Below are 10,937 nucleotides of genomic sequence, written 5' to 3' on the forward strand. Positions count from 1 at the left end.
CATAGCAGTTACCATAGTAATCTCCGAATTAACGTTAATCCTGTCTTAAATAAGTCGGTGCAATCCGGTTTTAGTGGCTTAACTAGAAAAATCATCATCAATTATTTCATCAAATTAAGCAGAGTATGTTTTTCAAGATAGCGAAGGCTAAATGAAATAATGAGTGGAAAGAATAAAATTTATTATACATAAAGCTTTCATTGAAGAGGAACAGAAATTGACCACTTTTCTCTCAAAATATTTTTATATTTTTTACTCAAAATTGAAATAAAGCGTAAATGCGTAAATATAAAATATTATTTCCAAAGATTATATCTCTTTATTAAAATATATTAAATTAAAACTTTCATAAATATATAAAAAATCAATGCCCTATAATGAATTTTATAAAAAACGTTTTTAATGTGTCATGACTTTCTTGAAACAAACAAATGAGCAATGAACATATCACATATACAAGTTTATTGTTTCATAATGAAGTATAAGAATACAATCTTTGGATCAACAGAGCAAGCAATGAAATAAAAATATATATTCTTGGAAACTTAGGATAAATTAGTTTTGGAGATATCTGTCATAAATTTCAATAATAATAACATTCAAAAGTAATTTTCAACAATTGTCTATGTCAAAGAATTATATCTCTAGTTTGTAGTCATAAACATTCTTATCATTTGACTTATTTATAGTACGAAATTTACAAAGCCCTTTTCTAAAATAGTAATTAGATTTTAAATCAAAAACTTCGCAGTTAGAATTCACAGCAGCAACTTTGTGCATATTGCTCTCACAGATAATTGTCAATAATTTTATAATAATACAAAGAAAGAATAATTGCAAAAATTTTCAAGAAACTTATATGGAAGTATGCCAATGGTTTGAATAGGAAAGTTTTCAAAATTTAGGGATAATGCCAAAAAACATAAATAAAAATTGATTTCAAACATGAGAACTGAGAGATTAATGCAAGTAGACATCACAGAATGTTATGGTGCACCTAGTTCGTACAGTGAAGAGAAATTAATTTCTGAAATTTGTTCAAACTAATCCAAATGAAAATCCGTTCGTCTGATAGTGCAGTTTTATTATATCTGATGTGTGTTATAGTTTCTTTAATGTCTTTATGGCACAATGAAGTTTTATTAATCTGAGGTCTGTTATCATTTTTCTCAGTTTAGTCTGTATAAAAATGAAAATTAGCAAAGATACAAGACATAGTGGTAACATTTCTAAAATCCTTGCAATTATTTGCTTAAAAAGCTTCTCAGCATCAATCTTTAATTAGGATTATCACTGGACAAAAACATTCTATAAAATACATACAAATTTACAAATCAGTACTATCACCATCTGCTTTCTTCACTTGAATTGGAGGGGGTGGCGGAGGCTGAGTAGGCTTACTCAAACCACGAGAGGAGGAAGGTGTTAAAGAAGGAAGCAGCGATTCCCCTTTCAAATCAATTAGATTACCATCAGACCGCGTCCTATTGTGACTAGATTTTCTTTGATCACTACCATTGGAAATTTCATTCAGTTTCTCATTTGATTTTACTGATTTCAATTTATCACTGCTCTTATTGTTTGATTTGTCCACCATTGACTTTGAAAGGCTTTTAGGAGGAAGACATGGCTTTTCTGGTAAACTAGAAGGCCTTTCTATAAACATTGAACTTCTTTGGGCAATAATAGAAAGGGATTTTTGTTTAACTTCAGCTACCTTCTGGGAATTGTTTGTTTCAGATTCTAAACTATCTTTCTCTAGTGCAGTAATGAGTTTTTCAGGAGTTTTTTCTAATGCTTTATCGGGAGTCTTCAACTGCCTCTCATTATTCAAAAATTTTTCAGATATACTAAGATTTGCAGAATTCTTCTCAGATGCTCCACTTGGAGGCTTTTCTGAGGTGAATTCTGGCAACTTCGTTCTAGGCAAAGGAGTCCTTGTCTCTTTATCAGTTGGCTGATGCCCCAAAAACTTTTCTTTTTCTTCTATTTGACTATCATGACCCAACTGAAATTTTTCACCCCTACTGTGAATATTTACATAACTTGGTTGCTGCTTATGTGCGACTGAATAAACGGAACACTGAGTTTTTTGTAAGGTAGGATCAACTGTCATTTCAAAAGAGGACCGTTTCTGTTGCAACGATGCTGGACGAGCAGGAATTTCGGGTTTAACCACTTCTGGTCTCCGAAGTTGGACTTCCTCCGAAATTGAGTCATTCCGACTTGAGCTGCGCACTGAGGAAGTTCGACTTACATTAGTATTTCTTTCACTGGTATCTATGAAACTTCTAGGAGCTGCTACTGGTTTATCACTTGGGTTGTTCACTGTATGTGTGATGGTTGTCTTGTACCTCTTATCTTCATTTGCAACTTGTAGTATAGGAGCTTGAACACATTCAGCTTTGGAAACATGTATATTTGCATTGGGCATTGCAACAATTTTATGTTCTACATTGTTGACTAGTAAGGATTCTCTACATTCTTGACTGTTTTTCATATTTTTCTTATCATCTTGGTGGAAACTAGCTCTTCGAGATAAATTCAATACTTCTGTGTTGGTACCAACTGAAGTTTTTGATTTAGTCTCCTTTGGTTTCCTAGACAAAGTTGCACTTCCTGAAGGGTATGAAGACGACAAGGATGCACGGTCTGTTGGGAGATCATTATCAGTTTTGGAAGTGGATCCTGGAGGGATAGGTGCTGCTTTCTTCTTCCTTGTGCTAGGTCTAGGACTATCTGTGATTAAAATACTTTCTGAGCTTGTGTTCAAGTCATTGTGATGTTCATTATCTGTTCTTATAGATTTTTCGTCTTCAATGAATAGATTCAAGGGAGTGACAAGTTGCGAAACATTCTCAGTAAACAATGAATCCACCTCTTTAATGAATAACTCCACAAGGATATTGGTGGTGGCACAATTTCCCATGCTCAGATTTGCATCATCGTTTTGACCCCATAATAAATTTGGAGACATTACAATGGCAATATTTGAAGAACTCATTTTATTTACAGTATTATGAGACAGTTTTGCAAGAAATTGAATGAGGTATGTCAAATTTTCCATATTCTCCTTAGGTAACTTATTGAGAATTTTTTTAACGTAATCTACCCTTTGGTTTTCTGGTTGATTCATAATGAGCATCCACTCATTATATAGACTATAAGTTAAGAGTGGTTCTGGTAATTCTCTAAGGTATAATTTTAAAACACTGGCAATCACATGGACGTCACGATATTCAGGGATTATTTCACAAAAACATCCAGAGTCTATTGAAGCTTTGAATCTTTTCACTTTCGTCATGCTACCAGTGAGTCTGAAGAGGCCTTCTTCATACATACCAATTTCCATTAATGATGTAACGCAGATCTCTAAAGGATAAGCTATACGTTTCCCTGTTACTGACAAATGCTCTTTGAGAGGTATTCCGAACACTCTCTTCACAGAACTGTGACCTTGAAAAAATATATCATGATAATTGTCATGAAGCATATATATATTGTGAAATCTATAATGGGTGAAGATGAAATGTTAATTTAAGGTTAATTATTTGTGAATCTTGCGACTCAACTTACAATTGATTCATTTCTTTATCTCTTTTCAGAAAATCACGCAAGGAAAATTAGTGCAGTTTTCACCAGATGGAGTATTCATAAGGCTTTTGAGCACTATCTAACAGTTAAGAAAGTCCGCCAATTCTGTACCCTTTTTGTTTTGCCCAGAAACCAGAAATGGCATAACATTGTTAAGCCATGGAATAATGTGCCTAGATATTGTTGAAATTCATTTCAGCATATGCTGAACACAATATGTTAATTATTATTAGTATAAATATGATCGTGCTATCGTTTTGGCGTTCCCAAATAACATGGTTATTTGTGCACCCAAGAAGATATAAAAAGTAGGAGCAATTCAGTTCAAAGCAGATTAGAAGGAATTGCAATAGTAAGCTTAATTAATATAATTGGGTTCGTTGGCAATTTTTTTTTCGGAAGCCTATTTGGGGAACTTTTTTGGTGGATCCCCATTTTGGTATCCAATTTGAAGTTACATGATGCTGTTTCAGATACAAAATCTTTATTAATAATGTCGCTTCTGTTTTCTCCGATTGTCTGTTTTTGCTGTTTGCTGATGATGTAAACATTTTTAGCGCCACCTCTGCCACAGAAGATGCTCTTGCTTTGCAACATGCCCTCAACTTTTTTTTCATTTGGTATGGACTTAATACTTGAAAATTTTTAATGAAGCGTTTTCGGTTAAAAAAATTATTATAATATGATCAGAGAACCAAAAGAATTGATCCAGAAGCAAAAATATTAAACAAAAACTAGATATACTAATTGTGCACACATAACGATTCTTTCAAAGAGATGTACTGGAAAACAAAAATGATGATCATTTGAAAAAAGAAAAGAGAAAATTTGATATGGCAATCAAAACACTGGAAGCAAAAAGCAAAATTATGTGGTCATTGATAGAATCGATAAGCAACATGAAAAACTCTTTAAAATGAGGGATATTTCAAGACAACATGAAAATAGCTGCCATACTAATACACACAGAAGGTAATATCAACGAGTATGCTGCAGGCCAATAAGCCTTCTACCCATCATCTCAAAGGTGCATATTGTAAACAAATTATGAATCTTTTGAGAGAAAATGCATTCTTCAGGGTGAGTCAACATGGATACCATGAAGGGAAATCAATACAAACAGTTATATACCAGTTTGTGTCGTGAATTGTGGAGGATTTTGAGATGTGGATTAATTAATAAGAAAACTGGAAAAATGAAGAAGAGGGTCAGCATCGATATGGGTTAGATCATTCTTTGCAGGAAGGAAACAAAGAGTGGAACCAGCTTTATTCAGCGAAAAAGCAAGTTCTTCAGTGTTGAAACGTTGACGCTCATTTTTTAAGAGCATTGTTGAGTATGCTTCAACTGCGTGGTCATCTTATATCACCTACATCGCAGTTCTCGGAAGGATTCAAAATATATTCAGACGTATGTGCATATTCAAACTTGGTATTCCATCTCAGCGCATTGATTATGTTGCTTTGAGGTCATTTTTTGGATTGCCCTCTCCATAATCGAGGTGATCTTACTTTCTTGTCTACATGCTCTTTAATGGCATGATTAATTGTCCCGATTTGTTTTGTAAATTCGATCTGAATGTTCCCACGTCAAGTCAACATTCTTGGTCGGTTTGTTTTCTACCACCTCGTACAAATCACGTAAATATTTTTATTCACATCCAGTTACGTCGCTTATTTTGGAGTATTGATCGCTTCAGGAGCGATGTACTCCACATATTTAATTATTGCTGCCACAGTTTTGGATCAATTCTTGTCATTCTTTGTTTGTTAATCTTTTATTATATTCAGGTTTCTTATTGTAATTTGTTGTAATGTTTTTCAAATGGGTGGTATTGTTAATTGTACCGAGTAATTCTCATGCCAATAAATAAATACCTGAATAAAATACTTTCAACCTCAGTGCTAAAACGTTGTTTTATAATTTTTTCCGAAAATGAATAAGTCACAGGAAATGCCACAGATACTTTCACTAGTTAGTTGGATTAGTGGATGGGAAATGAATTAATGGAATTTAAAGCACAGTACCGCCTAATTGTATGATAGCTAAGCCTATGCGTGCTAGTGTGATGTAGAGCCTCCTTTCTATATCTTCTGGAGTGCACAAAATCTGCGCCAAAAATTGGATGGTCATCAGCTGTTGAGCTAAATTGACAAGAGACAACAACAGTACCCGTCGATTATTTACATTTCACCATTTTCTTGAATGTTAATCAGACTAATATTAGTCTGGGTGAGCGTCGGAAAAATTATATTAATACATAAAATTCCCTAACTTCTAGAGTGGCGTAATTAGGTGTAATTATTTTCCTTTGTGAAATGTTGTAGTCGCGACGTTTTCCTGAAAATTTTCAGAAAGTTGTTCACAAGGACTTTTTTTTATCATTTATACAGGGTGTCTGTAAACAATTGTGAAGGACTTAGGGAGATGATCCTTTTCGAAATCATCAAAATCTGATTTTTTGCTAATAACTCAAAAACGAAGAATCCTAAGATGCTACAGTTTTTACCATTCTTTGTTTCTCTGAAAAAGAGCTTGGAAATGTGTCCTCCGATTTCTTCAAGTTCTTATAGTTCTCGAGATCCCCTCAATAGACAACAAATTTTGCCCACCCTGTACATAAATGTATTTACCATGTTTTCATTAGGAGGTTACGAATAATTTGCATATTTCTGATTGTTGCATTTCACAAAACTAGGGTATGTATAAATATTCCAAAAGATCGACGTGACACCAACAAAAAATTTTAGGAAATACTACAAAAATATTCACAAAGGTGCAATCACTGGTGGCTAAGATGTGGATAGCCAAAAGAAAAATGATCCTTTTCCATTCAAATACCGATATCTCAACAAGAATTGCTTGTATGTAGGTCTTTAAAGAAACCAAAAAACAAATTTCTAAAATTTTTTGTTTACTTATTTTCTCAAGATAACTTGAAAAAAAATTCTGAAAGAAGAATTTTGAAGATCAGAGTCAAAAACTACCTATTTGGAGCTACAATTGGTTTCTTATTAAACCGCTGTACTGCTTTTTTCCTTTGAGTTACTGCCTGTGGAAAATCACCTAAAATTATAATTTTTTTTTTGCTTCCTTGATTTTTGTGGCAAGTATAATAGTTATGAAAAATGATGGTTTATGGAGATTTATTTTGCAATATTGCAAAGAATAATTGAATGCTTGAGAATTAGTTTTGTGTCATATTCTGCTCCCCTGTAGAAGACCTAATGAGAAGAATGTGTAACAGGTCATATAGTAAATTTATGAATCAGAAAACTCAACTTCTCCAGCTAATAAAAAAAGCAGTTCATAATCATATATAAATATCCTTTGAAATTGACATGAAAAATTCATAATATGTAATAATTCTCAATCAGTCAATTTTTCTCTTTCATCGCTCTGAAAGTGATTGTGTTCTTACCAATTTTTTTTTCTAAAACAGGTATGACATTCTGCAAGTTATTCAAGGCACTTTCATGATATCCTCTCTGAAGCTTGAGAAGCTGTAATATGTATGATGCAAATTCATTCTCCTTTGCTAAAAGATTGAACATTTCAATAGCAAGGGCATCTCGACATTGTTCTACTTTCACATCTGCCTCCTCCAATTCATCCCTCAATGTTTCCTTTTTGGTAGCCTAGAAAGAAGCATAAATTTATGGGTTATTCTTCGAAGTACAAAAAAAATTAGAAATGAATGTATGAACTGCTTTCATTGCAGCTTCAGACTACATTGAACTGGGTCACTGGAGCCATACAGTATCAACATAGATAAACTTTAGAAACCAGATTTTAGATTGATGAAATGTACTCCTTAACAAGATTTTGCATCTGAAATACCGAAAATATACAGTGGAACTTCCCTAACTCGAATCTCCAAGGGCCAGTACTTTGACTTCGAGTTATGGAAAATTCGAATTACGGAAAAAAGCACTGAATTGAGGCTTTTTGAATTAAACATAATACGTACGTATATATAAATATACATACATGTACATATGTGTTGAAGATGTAGTATGTATGTATGTATGTATGTAAGTAGGTATGTATGTATGTATTTCAATTTTTCCTTCAACGTTAAACATTAAGTTTAGCTTCGATGCCATTTTAGTTCACCACTGATATCCCCCAACACAAAGCCTTTCTCAAATTTCAAAACCTTGGCTAATTAGAACTGATAGTATTTTATAGAGCACGTGCGCGATGCGACGTATGTAAGGAAACTAAGAAAAACATAAAAACAAGTTTGGATCTGTCCACGGCTCTCCGCTCGGTAATTCCGAGGAGTTGCAGTGTGTGTTGCTCCAAAAATTCGAGTTATGCTTGGTTGCCGCCTCTTTTACTGCCGAATTTCAGTTCGAGTTTTAGAAATATTCGAGTTATGGAAATTCGACTTATAGAGAAAAAAATACGTGTTGATGTTGCAAAAACGTTTTTGTTTCTCTAGAAAATTCGACTTGTAGAAATCTTCGAGATAGGGAAGTTCGAGTTAGGGGAGTTCCACTGTACCAAGAGAAAAGTATGAAGAAATTTGCTAACCCCTTTGTATAATATTACCCGCCACTGACTTGATTATTTGTATTTGATACTTTGAGGAAATAACGTCCAGTTTCATAATAAAATTTTTAAAGTCACTTTAAGCTTAAAGCTTCCTTTACTGTCATTTTTACGGCCGGTTTCATAATCAAACCTAAAGTCGCTTTAATTTTAAAGCTTTCTTTAACCCTACTAAAAATGACACTAAAGAAAGCTTTAAGCTTAAAGTGACTTTGAATTTGATTATGAAACTGGACGTTAGTAGGGTTAAAGGAAGCTTTATAATTAAAGGGACTTTAGGGTTCATTATGAAACTGGCCGTTAGGTGGTTATCATTTAGTTTCAAAAAATTATATCTATACATATTGATGTTGGTAGATTCCTTCAGGCTCACAAATTTTGAAAATCATGTATTCAGTTTCTTTTCATTAGAATGATTATTAACAATTATCATTGAATGTCAGCAACATCAATTCAATATAGTACCTAAGCATATTTCCTTGAGATTATTGTAAGACAACAACCATGATATATTATAATAAGTGACCAGATATTTTCATTACATGCTAGTTATAAAATGTATATTATGGTGATCTAATTTTTAGTCGTTTAGTGAATGATAATTTTTATTTTGCGAAACCTCATGAGAACTAACCTGATATCGACTATTAGTTGAATCTTTATCTAAAGAATACTTGGATAAGTTCCTTTTATGTTTCAGAATACTTGGAAATTCAGTATCCATTAATTTCTGAATTGGAATGCTAATCAGATCTTCTACTTTTATTTCATGTTCTGCATACTCCTTAGCTAATTGTTGTTCTATACTGCCTGCTTCCCTTACTATATCCTGAAAGAGCTTACATTCTGCATAGCCATCAAATATTTCATTTTCTTTCTTTTTATAGCACTGCTCCAAGAAAATAGAACCAAGCTGGTATTCCAAGCATTTTTTCTGTAAAATCAATTGAATATGAATCAATTTAAATAACTTTGATACCTCCTTACAGCTCTTTTGTCAACATCAATATTGGGTCCACTAGGAGGTAACTTTTTATTTATTGCTAGCAAAGCACTCCGCAAATACTCCACCTTATGATCAGCTATTTGCAGTTCCTCATCACTTAAGGTTTTTGATTTTTCAGCTCTAAAAGGAAGGAAGAAGATTAACATTGCTCTACTGAGGCTACACTAATCACAATATCGTTACTGGATTGAGATTTCACAGGAGAAAGTATTTAAAAAGCACAACCAGGGCGCTGAGGATTTAATCTAGAAAACTTTACTCTAGCAAATTTTGCATTTAAAAGAGCTGAGGAACTAAAAAATGATCTGTTCACTATTGTATGCCCTCCTAATAGCTTTGCAATTTAGAGTAAATGCAATATTCATCATTCCATATAATTCTGATTTCAATATAACAGTGTTAAGATTAGACAAAACATGAATTTATTATTCTATGGTACAATATATTCACAAAAGAATTCCAATGAAACTTGTGATAAAAAAATCAGGAGTTGAATTGCTTTGCTATTATCACAGTGAATGGAGAATATCATAAAAGCTAACTTAATCATAAATATCAGTTTAGTTCGAGTTCTTGGTTAGAAAATTAGCCAAAAGTAGATACCAAATAAGTAAAAGTACTTTGGTAACCCCTTTTGATTATATTCAAGGCACTCAATTCAAAGGTCTTTATTCAATGAAATAACGCTTGAATAATAAAACCAAATTGGCATATTAGTAATTATGGTTAATCTCTTCAGTTTGCACTGTGAAATCACATTAATGCTGATGAATTATCCATTAAAACATATACTGCAACGCGATCGTTCATAACCAAGATTAGATAAAATTTCGATCTATTTGTATAGATAAAATTAATGATTAATCAAAGAAAATATACCCACTTAAGAAATGTTTGATCAGCAAGCTGTTTTACACGAAAAAATTGTTTCTTCATGGCGAATCAAAATTTGTTATTTGATCCTAAATGGAGTATAATAACATAAGTTTTTTCAATGGCATTTGCTGAAGTTTAGATATTCCAAGTATTCCCAAATGATGATATCACTTCTTGTTGGGAGAAGACCACTTTCCATTTCAAATCAGTCGGCTCAACTATGCCATAATTTTCATTAATTCTATGGCTATCCCGTTATTTCTTAAGGAGACAATTAAAAAATTATTGTTGAAGATCTAGTTACTTTGTCACAAATTTATAAAAACTTTTACTCTGCCTTCTGAAAGAACTAAAATCGGTTTCAGAAAGTGACAGTAACGTCAGTAGGTAGGATGACATTTGACAACGATTTTGACACATCATAGAAACCTGATAAAGCCACCATTCTTCTTTTTTCTTTTCTACACTTAACATTGTGCTTGGTTGAGGGCAGAGGCAGTTCTAGATAGAATTCTATATCTCTGGGCAGTTCTAGTTTAATGGGTTGAGCAAAGATTATAGACTATAGAGTATTAGGCTCTATAATCTTTGGGTTGAGGAGATGGGAAAATAAATCTCATCCGCCATTTTTGCGGATTTCATGCGATGAGCCACATTTATTTTTTTCTCCATATCCGTAGATATCAAAGATATATATTATTATGTAATATCTTTGATAGATATCTACGAATGAATCAATGTTTTCAATTGATATTCGTGTTCCAAAATTACAGTGACTTTATCAAACATGTTTGATAAGCTGACTACTTTCTTATTTCAAATGGTACACCCAAATATAAATAACGAATATATAGGAACAAAACTCCGAATAAATGGACCTAAAAAGTATTGACTTTATTTAGAT

General features: G+C 32.8%; 1 protein-coding gene across 1 annotated transcript; it reads right to left on the minus strand.

The window, feature by feature from the left end:
• Positions 1–164: 164 nt before the first annotated feature.
• On the minus strand, positions 165–10,413 carry LOC123311053 (SH3 domain-binding protein 1-like). Its single transcript, XM_044894812.1, has 5 exons — positions 10,041–10,413; positions 9,139–9,277; positions 8,786–9,085; positions 7,016–7,232; positions 165–3,456 (listed from the first exon to the last, which is right to left on the minus strand). The coding sequence occupies exons 1-5, from the start codon at positions 10,091–10,093 to the stop codon at positions 1,328–1,330; spliced, it is 2,838 nt and encodes a 945-aa protein (XP_044750747.1). The 5' UTR covers positions 10,094–10,413; the 3' UTR covers positions 165–1,327.
• Positions 10,414–10,937: the final 524 nt, after the last annotated feature.

Source organism: Coccinella septempunctata, chromosome 1 (genome assembly GCF_907165205.1).
Source record: "Coccinella septempunctata chromosome 1, icCocSept1.1, whole genome shotgun sequence".
NCBI lineage: Eukaryota > Metazoa > Arthropoda > Insecta > Coleoptera > Coccinellidae > Coccinella > Coccinella septempunctata.

Bases quoted from the DNA above. Each gene is read 5' to 3' on its own strand.
- LOC123311053 (XM_044894812.1), bottom strand. From the start codon at position 10,093: ATGAAGAAACAATTTTTTCGTGTAAAACAGCTTGCTGATCAAACATTT. The intron at 7,233-8,785 runs GTTAGTTCTCAT...GCTTCTTTCTAG, and splicing joins CAACTAATAGTCGATATCAG to GCTACCAAAAAGGAAACATT. The intron at 3,457-7,015 runs GTAAGAACACAA...TATTTTTTCAAG, and splicing joins TGTTTTAGAAAAAAAAATTG to GTCACAGTTCTGTGAAGAGA.